The sequence below is a fragment of the Phoxinus phoxinus genome (genome assembly GCF_949152265.1).
Source record: "Phoxinus phoxinus genome assembly, chromosome: 16".
Lineage (NCBI taxonomy): Eukaryota > Metazoa > Chordata > Actinopteri > Cypriniformes > Leuciscidae > Phoxinus > Phoxinus phoxinus.
The window spans coordinates 6,059,825-6,080,051 of record NC_136891.1 but is presented as its reverse complement, the minus strand read 5'-3'; the positions used below and the strand labels follow the sequence as shown (position 1 = coordinate 6,080,051).

The 20,227-nt window shown below is 37.4% G+C and overlaps 1 protein-coding gene across 17 annotated transcripts in view; it reads right to left on the bottom strand.

Moving 5' to 3' along the window:
- mark3b (MAP/microtubule affinity-regulating kinase 3b) overlaps positions 1–20,227 on the bottom strand; it is a 59,634-nt gene that overhangs the window by 27,430 nt on the left and 11,977 nt on the right. For all 17 annotated transcript variants that reach the window (XR_013794360.1, XR_013794361.1, XM_079583774.1 and 14 more), the window contains exon 4: positions 2,536–2,584. Coding sequence is in view for 15 of the 17 variants with exons in the window: in XM_079583774.1 (XP_079439900.1) it covers positions 2,536–2,584 (49 nt within the window). In the remaining 2 variants the exon portion in view is untranslated. The remainder of the gene's footprint in view (positions 1–2,535; positions 2,585–20,227) is intronic.

Here is a 20,227-nt window from a genome sequence, read left to right as displayed (position 1 = left end):
CCGTTCAAAAGTTTGGGGTCAGAAAGATTTTTTATTTTTTTTGGAAAGAAATTTAAAGTATTATCATTAATACTTTTATTCAGCAAGGATGCATTAAATTGATCAAAAGCGACAGTAAAGACATTTATAATGTTACAAAAGATTCTATTTAAAATAAATGCTGTTATTTTGAACTACCTATTCATCAAAGAATCCTGATTTTTTTTTTAAATTTCACAGCTGTTTTCAACATTGATAATAATAATACATTTTCTTAAGAAAGCAGCATATTAGATTTCTGAAGGATCATGTGACACTGAAGACTGGAGTAATGATGCTGAAAACTCAGCTTTTCCTTATGGGAAAAATGAATGGAAAAACACATCTGAAACTAAGGCTGCTGAAAAAGTTGAATATCAGGATATAAAGACCTTTTCTCACAAAAAGCTATCTACCGTAATAGCTTGTGAAGACCTAATATAGTGGAAAAAGAAGTATGGTAAACTTTTATGGGAGTTTTTTTTTTGGAGCTTAACAGACATGATTGATAGATTACAAAAACTACACGACGATTCTTCAAGTATGTCTAGTGTCTACAGACATTTTTCAACTGACTAAAAATAACATCATGCAGGAACAACACAAGGGCGAGTCCTTTCATTTATCTCTGCCCCGATTGTGCCAGGCTCCGCGTTTGACACAACCAGACCCACATCCTCTTCTGCCAATCCACTCCGCCTTTTTCCCCTCATTTGCGAGAATAGGAAAAAAAGTAGGTCATCTCCGGGGCAGTGATAAACGTGTGACCAGACGCCTCACTCCCGGCAGCCCAAGGACAGGCAGGAGGAGTCGATGCCCGAGCATGAGCCGCCACAGTCCGCGCTGATTATTACAAAGGGCATCGCATGTGGACGCGGAAACAAGCGTTGTCATGACGACCCCTGCATTTCCCAATTCCTGGAAAGATGCTCTACATTCGGCGAAATCAAATAAGGGGCGAGTGAGGAGAAAGGCTGTCTTTGAGAGACCGAGGTTACGTGAGGAGGCTGACAGAGGTAAAATCTGAATGAAGGAGAAAGGTTAGGTAGTGCGTGGGCCGTAGCTGGGAGTTAACAATTACCTTCCCTCCAACTCGCTGGAAACACTTTAGCTTCACGACGATGCATCAAAAGCTTTCACTGGCTCAGTCATTCATATGTGAAACACGCATAATGTCACTGAGAATGGAACAGACACGCATAACGCAACAGTATATACTGAAGAGAATAAACTGTTAGGGGAATAACTATTGAAAACCATCGCGCTGGGAATCGGATTTATTTTAGCAGATCAGGTCGTTTGGACGGTTTGTTTCAGTGACGTGGTTGAAAGAAACTATTTGAAATAAATATTTCATTACTCCAGTCTTCAGTGTCACACGATCCTTCAGAAATCATTCTAATATGATGATTTGATGCTCAGGAAACATTTCCGATTATCATCAATGTTGAAAACGGTTGTGGTGCTTAATACTTTGTGGAAACCGCGACTGCATTCAGGAATCTGTTCTGATTAGAAAGCTCAAAAGAACAGCATTTATTTGAAATTGAATTGTCCTGTAACATCATTTTTAATTAATTTAATGCATCCTTGCTGAATAAAAGTATTAATTTCTTATTTTATTCTCACTGGCCCCCAAACGGTTGGTGCTATAAGATTCAGTCCATACGCTTAAATCTCATGTCATCGCTGACCAGTGAGCTCTCAGAACTAAAACTACATAAACGTGACCCTGGATCACAACAATACATTGTATGGGTCAAAATTAACCCGGGCTTTTTTTATGCCAAAAATCATTCGAATATTAAGTAAAGATCATGTTTTATGAAGATATTTTGTAAATTTCCTACCGTAAATATATTAAATATTCATTTTTGTGAGTGAATGCAGCAAAATCGCGAACATAAATAAAGGAGATTTTCTCAATGTTTAGATTTTTTTGCACCCTCAGATTCCAGATTTTTTAAATAGTTATATCTCGGCCAAATATTGCCCTATCCTAACAAACCATACATCAATTGAAAGCTTATTTATTCAGCTTTCGGTATATGTATAAATCTCAATTTAAAAAAAATTGACCCATGTGACTGGTTTTGTGGTCCAGGGTCACATATTATAATAGGAAACAAGGGTCTCTCACGATTCGACACAAACACCTGCTCATGTCCGAGAATGGCAGATGGGGGTCGCTGAGGGCCGATAAAGGTATTGGGGCGAGAGAGGGGCCACACAGAGATGACATCATGAGAGAGGAGGGGGGGGGGGAAGGCATGTGCAGGCCGTCAGATGATGGATGCTCAACAATGGAACACACAGAGGCATACAGGAGTGCTTTTGTGCTGCCGGGAGGAGCCGGTCGGGCGTCTGAATAGGAGCGGTGTGGCGGCTCTGGGAAAAGCAGAGGGAGTTCCTGCACAGGGGATTAGAGAGGCCTCCACTACAGTCCGCTTTGTGTGCCGCATTCCCAAACATCTCCACAGAGAGCTTCTAAAAACAGAGTACTGTAGGACAACTTACCAATATTTGGATGATTTAGAATCTTCATTATTCTTACTTCCCTGAAGAGCTGCAAAAGAAGGCAGAAAAATAACAATTAGAGGATGAGCTGGATATTTACTTTTACTGATGAAAACACAAGTGGTGTGCAAAACTCACACACTTATCTAGGGCGATGTATAATATCTTTCAAAAGTTGGAGGTCTGAAAATTAGTTTTTAAAGAAATTACTACTTTCATTCAGCAAATACGCATTAAAATGATTAAAAGTGACAGAAAAGATTTTTTATAATAATAATACAAAGTTTTTTTTACTTCAAATAAATGCTGTTATTTTGAGCTTTCTATTTATCAGAGAATCTTGAAAATAAAAAGTAGAGCTGTGAAACGATTAATCGCATCCAAAATAAAAGTAGGCTATGTGTTTACATAATATACGTGTGTGTACTATGTATAATTATTTTGTATATATAAATACACACACATATAAATATATATATTTGAGAGATATTTGCATTTATATACTACATATATATATTGTTATATAACACAAACTTTTATTTTGGATGAGATTAATCGCGATTAATCGTTTCACAGCTCTGAAAAAAAAAAGTTCCCACAAAAATATTAGGCACAACTTTGATTAAAAAAAAAAGTTTCTTGAGCACCAAATCAGCAAATTAGAATGATTTCTGAAGGATCATGTGACATTTAACAATATAACTGTTTTATATTTTCACCTATACCATTGCCAATTTATTGCCAAAATATACCATACCATTAAATTTTCCATACCCCATTGTCCACAACAATATTTGAAGGCCTGTCCAATAAAAATATTTTAGAGCTTTGCATAACTAAAAAGATTTTTTTTTTGTTATAAAAATAATCAAATACTAAGTATATCTTGATTTTACAATATTTACAATATTTTAATGCTTGTTATGTCTCATTTTAAATCATTTCAAGCCATTTTAAGGCCACTTTGGGAGATTGCTGAGCGACAAGGCTTGTGCATCATTCAGAATTGATTGAGAAGAATTGTATTTCTATTCCTGTTCTATCTTTCTCTCTCACCACATATCTGTTCACACCAGTCTCCGGACTCTTTCACCCTCAAAACATGCATCAATTTTCAAGGGTCCACTCCAGTACGTACGTCACTCTGACGCGTGCGGTCACATACAAAAAGACTGAAAGCATGAGAAAGAGTGAAAGGTACAAAATGTTTTGTGTCCATTTCACAGAGTTCAATAGTCAGTAGTCACTGCACAAAAAGAAGCTGGCAAAAATCAATACAGGCCTCCGAGTGCAGGGATAATTAGGCTCTTAGTCAGCCAGCAATGTACTAAACCCGAGCAATCTATACTAAAGCACTAGTACAAACACTTTTCACATGCTTTCTCATACATCAGAACATGTGGACACGGTCAGGCACTCTAGAATAAACTGAGCTGGCATCAAAGTGGACGTTTGTGGCCGTTGAACCCCAGAGCTGTAGTGCAGTAGCCGCCCCGAGCGCCAGATCTAAATGATGGCATCTCATTTCAACAGGCTAGAGCGTAAAAGACTAAATTTAGCAGTATACACACAGCCTGTGACTTCAAACATGAAATATGGTAACACAATCTGTTTGTGCAGCCATTGTGTGCAGTTTATTTTCCACACAGATATCTCCGCTTTAAATGCTGCCGCTGAATTTACAGAGCCGTAGCAAAAGATATCATATTTCACCCAAATATGCAGGCTTCACTGAATGCGATGGGACAAAAAAAAGTAAAGGCAGGGAACATAACTCATCTGCAACAAATTACAATGTCTTCGCCATCTCAAAACAGCCATAAAGAAAATTTAGTGTGATACAATTCATGTGCAGGCCCGGTTGTTGAAATGAATCCGCCAAAAGACTCAGGAATTCATTAGTTAGGCCTATTGGTTTGAATCAGCTTGATGAATAGCATCGCTTCACTTCAGAAGGCATTTTTTAACCCGCTGAAGTCGTATGGATTACTTTTATGATGGATGGATGCGCTTTTTGTAGCTTCAAAAACTCAGGCTTTATTCAATGCCATTACAAAAGCTGGGAAGAGCCAGGATATTATTTAATATAACTCTGCGATTGTGTTCGGCTGAAAGAAGAAAGTCATATACACCTGGGATGACTTGAGGGTGAATTTTTCTGTCATAAAGATTCACAAACTCATCGGTTTCTGGTTGAATTAGACAGACTAATCTTTTCCTGAATTAACCCACTAAATTTGACGGTATTCAATTTTGTCCGGCTCAAAATAAAACAAGAATTCATTGGTGTATTTAAGATTTGTGAACAGTATTAATACTGACTGGTTGTTCATATGACAATATTGAAATATAAAAACTAAATATTAGCACACAAAAATAATAGTGTTTATATTATATAAATTGTATTGTATTTTGTAGGAATCACCTGATCCTACCCAAGCATAAAAACACTCCCCGGTGGTTCCGTGATAATCGGGCCCTGATAACAGGCTGATGGTGTTTAAACTGGCAAAGCAGATTACACAGACCGTGGTCTGGGGCTTCTCCTTATGACTTGCAGAGAGTGAGATGCTGGAAGCACATGTTGTAGAAAAGAGCGCGCAGCAGTCGCTTCAGCCCGCAGCCACAAATTACAGAACGCTAATTAAAGAGAGCGAGGTCTCCGCTAATGAGCGGAAGCCATCCAGACGGAGATAGGCATGTCGAGCGTCTCGAACAGAGCTGCTCTGAGGTGGAACATCAGCTGTTTAACAGCACCATATGCAAGTGATGAGTCATCCGTAGTACCAGAGATGGGAATGACAAACTGTGGACGGCCACCCAGAGCTTCCTGTTTACACGTCAACACGGCACATTGCAGGCTGGGAGTGTAAAACAAACACTCACTGCGGACCCATTTAAGCGTTTAGGAGAAAAATATGAAATAAGAATCATTACTTACAATAAAAATTCACTGATCATTTTGCCCAAAAAAAATTCACTATTTTTTGAAATCCTGAAAAGTGACTCAAAACGTTTGGATCATGCTACCGAATTAGTTTAAACTACACTTAAAAAAAAAAAAAAGAACTAATAAGATTATTTGAGTATATGTTATGATCTACTTTAATTTTAACACATTAAAGTTGAGATTACAATGAGATACAAAACACAATCAAAGTTTGTCACAAACCCAAACCCTTAAATGTCAACTTATGAAACTTTTAATAAAACAATAACAATTGTTAAATAAATTAAATAAAATGTAGTGTGTGTAGTATCAATTATATCAAACTTGAAGAAAAATAATAAAACTTAATACGATAACAGCTTAATAAATAAATACAATGTAGCGTGTGTAGTATCAATTTGATAAAAAATTATAATTTTCAATAAATAAGCACTTAAAATTCAACTTCCAAAAATAGTAAAACACTAATAAAAAAACTAATAATAAAATAAAGTGTAGTAGTATCAATCACATCAGACTAGAAGAGCAGTTTGTTTTCAATAAATAATTAATTCAATTTTAATTTATTATAAAACTTAATAAAACAACTGTTAAATAAATAAAGTGTTTGTAGCAATGAGAAAAGACTAGAAGAATGTGTAAAATGTGTAACACTTTAGTTTAGGGACAATTTCTCCCTAAAGATGCTTATTATTACCATATTATATTAATTCCTTATTCATTACCATATTCTACATTCCTTAATCCTACCCAATACCCAAACTTAACAACTACCTTACTAATTATTAATAAGCAGTAATTAGGAGTTTATTTAGACAAAAGTTGAAGTTAATAGTGATAATTGGACCCTAATCTAAAGTGTGACCGAAGAATAATTTGTTGATGTTTTAGAATTTACAGACTTCTACTATGCATCCTTTTTGAAGCTTGACAGCTCCAGTCCCCCCATTAATTATAATCATATAGGGAAAATGACCAGTAGGTTTGGAATGAGATGAAGGTGATAACCTACCCGTCTACTTCATCACATTCTAGATGGACTGAATGTTCTCCTGTAAATAACACATGGTGCAGATGCCATGCTCTTCAACATCAAGTGCTTGATGCTGGGTGTGTAGGTGTGTGTGCAGCTGCACTGAGACTGCCTGCGGAGAAAAGCTTTCTCTACGAAACATGCACACACTTTTGTAAATAGATGCAACCCTGTCTGTAACACACCTACAAGCTATCACCGCAGTATTTGTGATAAGTGCTCCCATGCGTGTGCGTTACCGTGCACATGTTCATTATTGTGCCATTAAAGCACACTTGCAGCATGCACTTTTGTCCATATGCGCATCTCTAAAACGTGTGGTTTTCACATGCCCTGAGGTGGCAGATACTTCCTGTTTCTCACAATGAATACTCTCAATGGTGTTCTGTGGGAAAAAAAACAACAGCACTGCTGAATAATTCACTAGAGTTTCACAAAGTGATGACGCTCCTCTTTGCAATCATTGAAGACCCTCTGCTTTTGCCATTGGTTCTACGCCTGGGAAAAAACCAAAGATAAAGTTGCATGAATGTTGTCAATTCATCAGACACAGTCATGAGGAGGCAGAATGAGTCAGGTTGGTAGGTTAAGTGACTTGATCATTGGTTGATGCCATCTAGGTATCTCAGGAGTAACCAAAATGTGACCATAACCAAAAGACTCAACTCATTCTGGTCTGGCCCACTTTTCATGATCCAATCAATTCCCGCCCTACATTTTTTCTCAATGAATATCCTGTTTCACTCAGTACACTGAATACATTTGGTGCAGGATTTATTTAGAAACAGTTTTCAATGCTTTTGCTAGTAAATTATAACAAATAATTACTACATTGAATTAAAGGAACACTCCACTTTTTTGGGAAATAGGCTCATTTTCCAACTCCCCTAGAGTAATACAACAATTTTGAATCCATTCAGCCGATATCCGGGTCTGGCGGTAGCACTTTTAGCATAGCTTAGCATAGATCATTGAATCGAATTAGATCGTTAGCATCTCTCTCAAAAAAATGACCAAAGATTTTCGATATTTTTCCTATTTAAAACTTGACTCTTCTGTAGTTACATCGTGTACTAAGACCGACAGAAAATGAAGAGTTGCCTTTTCTAGGCCAATATGACCAGGAACTATACTCTCATTCCTGCGTAATGAATGCAGGCGCAATGATATTACAAACTTAGTGCCGGTCACGTTGGAAGTTACAGAGCTGCATGGGGACTATTTTCAGGCGCTGCGTGATATCATTGCGCCTGCTGGTAAGGCAGCACAGTTCCTGGATTATTACCGTACGCAGGAATGAGAAAAAAAAAAACGGTTTAACTCTAGGGGAGTTGGAAAATGAGCCTATTTCCAAAAAAAGTGGAGTGTTCCTTTAAAGGACAAGTTCGGTATTTACACTTAAAGCCCTATTTACAGATCGTATCTGATGAAATAGAACGGTTAAGTTTAAAATTTGGACACATGTTCCAGTCCCGAGAATTTTGGGTTTATTTCGCTTCCCCCCCACCCCACACAATGGTTGTCTATGGCCACTGGAAGATTCCTTCCTAAAACACATTAAACTTTCGTTTACAAAGACGTGAAACTCACCGAGTGGTCAGGGGTGTTCACTGATACAGGCCCAAAAAAAAACGCTGAAAAAGATGCATTCCAACAGGTTTTATCGTAGTGTTTGTCCAACTCCATTGACTTGTATTGAATGTGCTGTGTGAGGTACGATATTCCTCCGCCGCTTCTTCTTCTGCTTCTTCTGTGTATTAAATGAAATGCCAGCGGTTTGCTTGCAATCGGCAAAGGTGCATTATCGCCACCAACTGGTGTCTATTATTCAAGCTCTCAACGGAAGAATCTGGGTGTGACGCGTTTGGCAAAATAGGTCCACAAACGCTAAATAAAACTAAAATTCTCGGGACAGGAGCATCTGTCCAAATTTTAATCTTAACCGTTCTATTTCATCAGAAACGATCTGTAAACAGGGCTTTAAGTGTAAAATACCGAACTTGTCCTTTAAGCTGAAATCGCATTTTCTTATTATTAACACGTTTGAGAAAGTGAAATAGTATTTTCTTGTATATCCTCTGATAATGTGTTTTATTCACAACTTTGAAAACGAAGGTTTACAACCTTTAAAAGCCATTCATTGGTACAACCTTTCATTGGTAAAGGAAGGTTTACAACCTTTACCAATGAAAAGGGCCACAGATGTATGTTGAGTCAGAAAACAGCTCATCTCTACTCAGAGCTTCTGAAGTGACAGGAAGAGGTTTTTGTCTGCGCTGTTCTATTCGCTTAAAAGCCAAACAGATTTGCATAATCAGGTTTTGAGAATTAAATGAAGGCCTGTCAATATGATACACTAGTGCAATTAGGTATAGAATAATATTCGTAAGGAATTTTCCAACCATAAGAGCAACTAAAGTACTTGAATTAATCACCTAAGCCGTAAATGCCACGTGACTAATCACTCTGGAGATGCAGAAAATTATATTATGACAACGTGTGATTGGCTGATGGAACGTGCACAATACTAAACTCTACTGAGCTGTGACTTCAAAGACGGCAGACAGGAACAATTACAAGCCCAATTCATGCTTTTAGTTCCAACAAAGAACCAGTCACTGGTAAACATCTAAAATAATGAGATATGAGCTCGCAAAAATAAGCTATTTTTAGCCCCGGTAGATTTCTCCAGAAAACAATGTACGCTTTCATTAAAAAATGTGGATGCTGAAAATGATGCTGTGAAGATGAGCCTGTGAAGGAAAAGCAAAAATGCAAGCTAATTTCCTGAGGTTAGTGAAATAGCCCCGCCCACCACTGTACAAACACCAATGGAACGCTGGTCACACTGGATAGCAGTAGAGAAACAGGAAACACTTCAGCAGTCCCTCAACAATCACCCCGCACTCCCCTCCTCTCTCAGCACAGCTCATAAACAGGAACTCCCTCACAGAGATGTAGTCATTTGTACTGACCTAGAAAGAGAAGGGCTGTCCACCCTGCACACAGTTTTTACCATCACAAATACACAGTTATTGCTGCTAATATCAATGAGCGGTTCACAAACCGTGCTGGGCATAGATATTCATAATAAAGGCTAGATGTCTCGTCCGCGCTGCTGGCCAATGGAGGTTGACGTCCGCACATGGTGGCCATCTTGTCACAGTCAGCTCGCTCACTCGTAACATTGTGTTTTAATGGTAATTTTAAATAACCATAACTTGCTAAATTTTCTACCGATTTTCAAACGGGCTGGTTTGTTATAAACGTCAGAAATGTAGTTATGACACTGCATACTTATTAATAATTATAATATTATATATTTCAACATGTTCAAGCATCCAGAATAATAGCCACGTTAATAATGTTTGTAAGAAACCAAAGCGTTTGTAAATCCGTCAAGATTTCAGGGAGATAAGAGTATTTGTGTTCGTGTAGATAACTTGCCTTACAGAAAGCTTCCCTGTGACAAGATGGCCACCGGGTGATGGCGTTAGAGACTCCGCCGTAAGACATCTAGCCTTTATTATGTATATCTATGGTGCTGGGTACGGATGCTCATAATTAACTGGTTAATCGTAACTGACAGTAAGAATTTTGACCAATCAGTTAAACGGTTTAAAAAAGTAATTTAAGTAATTTTATCAAGTCTGCGACTGTCACTAACAATTATTTTGGTAATCGATCAAGTAATCGGATATTTTTTGTGGTAATAAAAATCTAAAGCGCAATGACCTAAGCCTTTAAAATTATTTAAATTATTTAAAATGCATAACAACGAGGCAATACAATTTGGTTCAAATAAATTATCAAAAGAAAGTAATCATATAGTTTTATAGAACAACGGTCTGATTTAAAAAAGCCTGCAGAGGGTGCCAACTCTCTGTTGTTACACTTTACAGCAGATCAAACCCGTGTTTAATATTGGCCAAACGACATTTGATTTAAATGTTCACTTAATCTTTAATACTTTGGCTACTTAGCCACTGTCATTTCTTGAACAAGAATATGTGGACATCAAAATATGCAAATTCAAGGGTGAGGGGTTAAACTTTTATTTTGAAATCACGATTAACAGTTTGCATCTTTAGAAACATATTGATGTATTCTGGGTTGGTGTAGGTTTATAAAAGATTTAACTTACATAACTGATGAAATGACGCACATTACGTTCCCAGATGAATGTTATAAGCAACCCAAATTCACAGCATATGCAGAGATGGAGTTTGAGACGCGCTCCATGCATGTAAATGAACGGTTTACTGTGAACGGGGCCGCTCTGAGAAGCATGTTACCTACACACATGCAAATATAAATATAAATATAAATATATATATATACACACACATATATAATTGAATCTCAGCCTTTGTGAATTCACAATATGGTTTTAATATATCGTGCATCCTTAGAAAACACTCACTAATAATGCAATTCATGGATTCTCGTCTGTGGAATGCACCATTTCAGGTATTTTGCCGGTTACTGCCGTTTAAAATGTTTGCTGCATGGTTAAAAAAAATACACTATACACAATACACATATAAACTGCTGTTTTTAGAGAGAGAAAAAAAAACAACTCATATAAGTAGCATTTTATTAATGTATTCAGAAATAAGGTATAGCTATAGCTATTTTAGTTCCCCTCACGCCACAACAAATCCATGTGTTAGTCAAAAATCTCAACAATACTGTATGTACACACACACTGACTACATAGTAGAGATCGATTCAAGAGTAAAGTGTCAGAACCTATTAAACTAATGGACAGATGATGTACAATAACTCATTATGCATCTCTACACGAGAACGAACACACAATATTAAAAGGGCCATTTCATGCCTTGCATTTCTTTAAGATAAACAATGCATAAAACCCAACTTTGCTTACTTTAAAAAGAGGAACCATCTCTCTTTGACTTTATGATCTATCAAAGAGAATGGCCCTAAACCATAAACCACAACAGGAAGTCAGACTCAATACACAACGTGCTACATAACACACAAACATATGACTATATATTTCCCACTTTAGTCAACATTCAGATCTCAAAGCTCATTTAGTTCCTTCTCGGGTAGGAGGAAAAACATTGTCCACCCAATTCGGATGACTTTTGGAGATTTTAGAAAAGGATAATGTGAAAGTGGGACACACAGACACATTTAGGTAGAAAAAATAATCCACAGATGAAGGATATGAGGTAGCTTTAAGCGCTCACTCAATCGCCAGGGTGATGTTTATTTCCTAAAAGACTTTTCTTTTCCTCTTTTGATAAATCCAGGCTGCTGTCATCCAGGCTATTGGGGCAAGTTATAAAGAGCTTCCCATAAATAATAAAAAAAAGAGTCAAGATTTACCATCACCTGATAATCAAACAGCTAATGGGAATGAGAATATCAAGGGGACACTGAAAAAGTCATATAAAACAAGTTTGGACGCACTAAAGGGTGAATGAACAATTACTGAACATGGGAAGATTCGCTCAGAGGAATCTCTCGGCTGGCCTAATTGGACAAGAGCCCACTTTTCCTCGCCAGCATGTTAACGTGTTTGTGTCTTTAACTTCCTCCATGGCTCATTTCCCCGTTTAAGGTGCATGCAAACAGCAGTTACCGTTCCTCATACCGCTCCACTTCTGAGAACACGAAACGCTCTCAAATGGCTCATGAAAAGAGTTAAAAAGAGTTAGAATGCTTGGCGGCAAAACCAGAATGCCGGCTTCCTGATTCCATTTTAGCGCTTCATTAAGTGCCTGTTTTAGGATCTTTTAGAAAGCACGAAAAGAAACAGATGCAATAATTACATTGTATATTTTTCTTAAGGAAATGTGAGTGGTGCTTGTTCTGAGCGGTTGCCAGTCATTGCTTTGCGGTCGCTAATTTAATGCATATGAGTGTTTTTTTTTTTAGTAGATACACTACCGTTGGAAAAAGAAATACTATGGAAGTCAATGGGGCACATTAACTGTTTGGTAAACAACATTCTTGAAAATATTTTCTTTTGTGTTTTGCAGAAGACAGAAATTCATACAGGTTTCAAACAACATGAGGGTGAGTAAATGATGACATCATTTTCATTTTTGGGCAAACTATCCCTTTAATACCAGGTGGAAACAGGGTCTGTCTGTAAGTAATGCAATGCAAACACAGTCAAAACAACCAGCCATGTGTTTGCACACAAAACAAGAGACAAATACATGACAATATATGTTTGTTTTTACTTTACTGTATACTTATAGGCTTATACATCAGAGCGACTTATAGTCTGGAAAATACTGTAATTTTAATTTTTGGGTGAACTATCCCTTTAATACCAGGTGGAAACAGGGTCTGTCTTACCCTCATGTACTGTATGTGACTTTTTTTCCCCTGTGGAACACAAAACAAAGCTTAAAAAAAGACAACATTTGAGGAGAAGATTCTCAGGTTTCCCACACAAAGCCATTGCATGATTATGAACTCTAATGATACAGCGAGTGACCAGCACAATCCTCCACTTTTCTCTTTTCACGCATGTGAAAAGTTATCATCATCAAGTTCACAACATGAGGATGAGTAAATGACAGAATTGTAAAAAAAAAATTCTGTCCCTTTAATATTTAGGTACTGAAATCCAAACCCCTCATTGGTAACAATGATTCCTGCCTTAGCACCGCCACTAAATACAATGACATGTTTAAATTTGTTCTCTGAGAAGGCACTAAAGTTTTTAGCTGTCACAATCTCGCTCTCTCTATCTCATTATTTTAACAACAAAGAGCGTATTAGACAGAGAAAGGTGAATAATTACATTAGGCAGTTATTATGACAGCAAATGCAGACATGCTAGAATAAAAACAAACTTCAGGGACTCAAAATAGAAACTTCAAGATCTAAATATTTAGATGTTCCTTTGTTCAAAAATATGGAGCTTCTAGGTTTAGATGTTGCTGGAGAACCAGTCTGCTTTGATCACAACTAACTGTTCACAAGTCATTCACTGTGCCAGACGCACACACAAGACAAGACGGAAATAACCAAAAGATAGACTAAATACCGGCCGAAACAACAACCTGAATCTAAACAATATCAAAGACACTAAACAGCCAAGCTGAAATGAAACGCACATTTCAAAGAAAAACTGGACGCCCAAGCATAGTTTTATAACAATGTACAGTATAAAATGACTTTGAAAGAGTTCAAATATGTCAATCAATTGAGGAAAGCCACAATTTCGGTTAACAATGTGACATAGCTTTAGCTCCAATTGGACACGACTCACTTGCCATGACGAAATTAGGTAAATTTGAGTTTCCCAGACAAACTTTGTGATTTTAATCCTGTCTGAATCAAACAAGAATGTGTTTTCCCCTCGCACAACCTTGGTAAAAACGAAAGTGCAAATTATCAACTGCTTTTCAGTTAATTCTGGGGAAATCTAATCTCATGCAGTATATGAATCTTTTCACAACGCTTCTCCTAACTATCTTCAATACTGTAAGTAAAGCTTCAAGATAACGGGTTTTGCTGCCTGGTGCGCCTTTATTATGACCTATTTACCAGCATTCTGGGCTGAAAAATACTATTAGTGGTTCTAGTAGAGCCAGTTAAACTACAGGTAGTAATTATTTACTAGTTATAATAATTCTTTAAAATATTATGAATCTCTTAAATATGTACACTACTGTGTTGCATTTTCATTATTCTTTGATGAATATAAAGTTTAAAAGAAGAGCTTTTATTTGAAATAGAAATCGTTTGTAACATTATTTATGAATGTTTACGGACACTTTTTGACCAATTTAATGCATCCTTGCTGAATTAAAGTATTCATTTCTCAATGTACAAAATGGCAGATTGTCTATAATTTAACGCCATACCACATATATATATATAAAGGGTTTCAAAAAAATAATAATCTAAAACTAAATCTGGTCTCGTTTAATTAAAAATATTTTCATAAGAATTGCCTGAAAAGTAAATTGTAGAGTCCTAAAGGCTTCAAGACATAACAGTCCGTGAAATGTGTAAATAATGGTAAAATTACACAATCACATACATGCACACATCCAGAGCATATGATGTTGCTTGATACTCACATCCAGACTATAAGCTCCTATCTTAGAAATAACTACAAATTTCTCTCCCGCCCATATGCATTGCATGCATGTAATGTCTTATGTTGTTAACTGGAATTCAAATGTGGCTTAATTTTTTTTTTATCTTATCTGAATAGTAAGCATCATAGACAATAACTCAAATGCTGCTGGAGTTCCAGGAAACACGACCTGTGCACTGTAAGGTCTGGCTGGCATCTAATAAAGACTTTACACAGAGAGTGAGAGGCAGATACAATGAAGAAAATATTCCATCCTCGACACACAAACAGAACAAAAAGAGGACAAACAGGTAATAGAGAAGAAGAGAGCTTTCAGCCCATCTGGGTGGTGTTGCACCGGATAGGATGCGATGTGGTCTGACCGATCCCTGCATAATCCCGACACCTTTGCCCCTTTTCTCTTCAAGCAACCAGTGTGTGTGTGTGTGTGTGTGTAGCCCTGAAAGAGCGTCCTAATGTGACTTCAACATATCCCTTACTGACTCATGGGATTAAATCTTTGGTTATTTGGGATTAAATTTATGCAAATATTTCCATGAAACAAGCATCTAAGCAAAAAAGAAAAAGTACAGTAAGGTAAAATTGTGGAGGTTCGTGATTACAGCATTCTTTGCTATGTACCATTGTATATGGAAATCACACAGTACGGTGCTTTTAATATCTGATACTTAAACCATGAGGCACAACCACACACCCCCCAAAAAAACTTAGTTCCAGACTCTTACTTCCCGAGCTTTCCTGTGTACTTCATTCTTTTGTTTATAGTTTTTTTTTTAATGCAGTGAGAATTTCTAAGTGCTGCTGTTGGAGGAAGGCACACCAGAGAAATTCACAATAAAAAGTCAAATCTGGTTGATGGAATAAAAACAGGAAATGGGAAGTCCATGATATCAGCAGTTGGCAAAACTTGAGATAAAAACGAACAAAGTAGCCACTTGAAGATTTGCATGTCTGGCTAGAGGAGCCTTTGTGCAGGGATTTTTACTACCGCATTTGTCCATTTTACATCCTTAAAAAGTAATTGAAGTGATCTTGCTTCTTTATTTTAATGCAAATTTTCATTTGATAACCGAAGGAGGACAGGAATGATAACCAATCCAGATGTTACAAAATCTCAGGGCAAATCCAGACATAATTAGTCAAACAAGTAACAAATGGACCTGCACAGATGCATTGCTTTCTGGATGATGCAAGCACGAAATGAGGTCAATGCCAGCGGGAAGACAGGCCCGCAAAACACTGCCAGACTGCAGAGTGTGTGGCTGTGAACATTCCTGAACCTTTGCTTTGCCATTAGGGCTGCACAATATTGGAGAAAAATGATATTGAGTCTTTAAAAAAAAGAAAAGAAAAAAGAGTTGAAAAAAATTTCATTGTAGAGTGAGGTGATTTTTTGGGGGATGTGCATCTGCATACATTTTTACTTTTTATGAAATATAACTTTTACTATGAGGTAATCCTTGTAGGGTTAAACAATTTAGGGTTAGGGTTCATTCTTGGGTATGCTTTTTCCAAAAAACAACTCAAACCTTTTGAGTAACCATAAAGTGAAGAGTAAAAAATAAAATAAAAAGTATTTTAACTAGAGTTTTGATAGGTCGCATTCCCACTGTTTTCGACAAATTCAATAGGACTACAAAACAATAATATGCTGCGTTCACGCCATGTCATAATCACCACAATTTCGAGATGACAACACGTGATGGTCTACTCTGAGCTGTTCATAATCTCCTCGTACTGGGAATTACGTATTTCTATGGCACCACTATCAACGCCTAAAATAATTTGCAGTGATCATGTGGTACAGTGGTCACATGGTACAAGTAGGAGCTCAAAAAGCTTATAAGTAGTATTTACGAGCTCTACAAGGACGTGTTAAAATCTCGTAATTATGACATGCAGTGAACGCGCCTATAATTATTATATGATTTGATTGTGATTATTTAATAAAAACATTAAACAAAATAAGAAACACTGTGATTATACTACTGTAAAATAAAAAACATTTTATTTCACCGTGAAATTACAATACTAATATATATCTACATTTTCTAACAGTAAACCATCAAGAATTTATTTTGACGGGTTGGTGCCAAATAAAAATACAGTACTCAACATTTGAAGTGGATCAAAACCTTTCATCAAAGTTATACATGAATTTTGAACAATACCCGTTCTTGTCTTAGGACAACTTTGATTCACTTTTTTGATCCACTTACAAATGTTGACTACTGTACTGTTACTGGTTTCAGAATGAAGCACGACACTGCTTGTTAATTGACATGCAAACAGTATTTTGCATATATTTATTTAATTTAAACAAAGCCTGCACGATTTGACAATTTTACTAAGTCATATTGTTACATCAATTTTATTTTCATAGATCATGCAGCCCTAGTACCCATCCAGAAGAGCACATGTACTTTAAATTGGTGGTTGATTATGATTTCACTTTTCTAACTTTAGTTAGTGTGTAATGTTGCTGTTTGAGCATAAACAACATGTGCAAAGTTACAACCCTCAAAGCTCAAAGCAAAGGGAGATATTTGCTTTTAAAGAAATTGTTTTTTAAGGACTACAACAAACGGCTGGGAAGAACTACACGACATTCCTCCCCAGTTAGTGACATCACCAACCCTAGAATTTACATAAACCCCGCCCCCGGGAACGCGATTTATAGATTATCAAGACGGAATATGCTAATCAATGACTAGAAGATAACTACACATAAGCTACATAAATTCATCAACTAACCATTCAGAAATGTCCTGTTGCTTCTACATGTTGCCACTTCTTCTTGAGTCTCTCCATCATTGTCTAACTTCGGTTTGAACATAAAAGGCTAAAAGTTTTTGAAATTTTCAGTGCATGTCTGTGTGAGTGCAAGCTCTGGAAGCTCCGCCCCCTGTGCCATGAGCAGCAGCTCATTTGCATTTAAAGGAACAGACACAAAACGTTTTTTTTTTTGCTCACCCACAAAGTGACATTTTTTACATTCTATATAAAAGCATCTGTGGGGTATTTTGAGATAAAACTTCACATACACACTCTGGGGACATCAAAGACTTATTGTACATCTTGTGAAAAGGGCATTATACCACCCCTTTAAGAAATACCCCTGCCCTTTCCTCATGACCACACACAAAGGAGAGGCTGACCCACCTGCGCACCACACCAGAAATAAACGCATTTGAGCAGGTGCTGGTCGATTTAGCTTTAGACCAAATCAGAGCGATGTGCTCAAGAATGAACTTCAGATTTAAGGTCTTCTCTGAGGAGAGAAATGTGACTCATTCCATTTTCATTCACATCCCCTGATCTCAGATGTTCCTCATTCACTAGCTGCAAGAAAGAATGCGAGTTTCTAGGATACCGGTGGCAGGAAGAAAAAAAAATCATCTGGGATCGCTGAACGGAACTTCTCCTTTACATCAACACCCACGAACACCCACATGCAGAGTCTGAAAACACGCAACGATGACGTTCACCAGCTTCTTTTAGCTATTGAGTGCGCGGCGTGCTTCCGTGCTCTCAACCTTGACTCGATCGCAGCGCCTGTCGATCGCTGATTCCAACCTGTTATCCGTACATAAAAAGAGGTTAATTTTAAACGAGGAGATGGAACTAGCACCAGAGGCCATCTTCCCACTCTCTACGGTTGCGTAAGTGGACTCGCACCAACGCAAATAAAAACGGCATCGGTGAGAGTGAGAGACGAAGAAGAAAAAGCTCTGGGAAGCACAGAAGTGGTCATTGTCTGTGAGAGGGCCTGAGGTGTGTGGGTGGATGCTGGATTTAAATATTAAGGTTAACGGCAAAGCGCTGCGAGCCAAATGAAACCGCTCCAAGACGTGTAAAAACTGACTCAGTGTTAAGCATAGCAATTTCCCTCTATATATACTATTTATTGCATGTTTTTTTGTTTTTTATTCTTGCAGAAGCTCAAACGTGATGTGTAACACACACAAATGAATCTCATTGATTCTCACACGCCAGGTGAACATACTTAATAAAGAAAGTTCACCCTAAAATTAAAGTTGTCTTCACTTACTCATCCTCGTGTTGTTCCAAACCTGTATGACTTTCTTTCTTCTGTGGAACATAAAATAATATATTCTGAAGAACATTGAAGACCAAAACAACATTGTACCCCACTGACTTTCATTGTATGGATGAAGGTTCAATGGATTTCGTTGTATTCCACGGAAGAACAAAAGTCATACAGGTTTATGAGGACGAATAAATGATGACTGAATTTTCATTTTGGTGTGACCTATCCCTAGTAAACTTTTCTATAGCATAAATATGATAATAAACTCTTTATTTGTGCAAGGATTGTAATGGACTTCGGCAATATGGGTCAGACATGACAAAATTTAGCACTGCCATTCAAACCATTGTCTGAGGCGGTCCAGTACTGACATCCATCCACTACTGACAATATTATTGTTTAACCAAACGGGGTCATCGCTTCCCATTCACTCCCACATGTGGGTCTCATTAGCAAGTCCAAAGAAGAAAACAACAATCCACTTACACAACAAACAACTCAAGACCTCCGCCAAAAATCCCTACAAATAAACGGCCATTATAAAAAAAAAACATTTCAACATTCAGAAGGTCTGGACTTCATAGCAGCTTTATTGGCCAAGGACAGTCCAAGAGGACATCTGATATGTAAAGCATTATGCTATTTATAACTCGATTATGCATAATAAGCTGATAGTGCACGTGATCATGTAAACGCGGTAACCCGTTTTCCTTTATCGGAGTAGGGTCATGAACTGGCTACATTTTTTTACATTGTTGTCTGAGGTCAACTTATGACGTTCACTTGGTTTTTACATTCAAAAACATCCAAATGAATAAGTAATAGGCTATTTTCCACCCTGGTTTTGAGCCTAGCTCCTAAAACGCTCGGTTTTTATGGACGTGCCGCATTGAAGACTTGGAAATAAATGCCCACTGCTATGATTGGATAACAGTTTTGCATATTATAATGAGTTTCATGTAATGCGCGAATCAGTGGGCGGGGCTAAACAGGCGGTGTTTAAATAGGCATTAATCTTCTTCTGCAGAGGCGGTGTTTGATAACCTTTGACGTCATGGATCCCCACTTTAAAAAACCTGTCGTTCGCTGTGCCTGCTGTCAATAAAAGCTTTTATTGGACTAACGAAGTTTTCAGTTCTGAAATTTACAGAATATTCTTATAGTATGATGACCTATATGTCAAAAGCTCAAGGAAAATGTGATTTCTCAGTTCATCACCCCTTTAAGCATAAAGCGAACGTACATTTTTAGCCCTTACGAAGATTTAGCCTGTAAAAGCATTAACCTGTTTTCTGTCGGCTTATTGAAGTCCGCATGGGTGATATGTGAAAGGACCGCGACCATACTGTGGATTTAAGCGCATCAAAACTGCAATAAGGGAGGAGGAAATACATCGCAAACTCAAGACTCTTTCTTAACCCAAAAAATTATAAAAGTGCTCTCATCTCGTGCGGCAGAAGAAGTGGGAGCCTACAGTCAAAATGCTGCATCATTAACTACATGAGAGGATAATATATGAGCCGTAAGTTTCCACATCACAACCGACACAACAAATGAAAT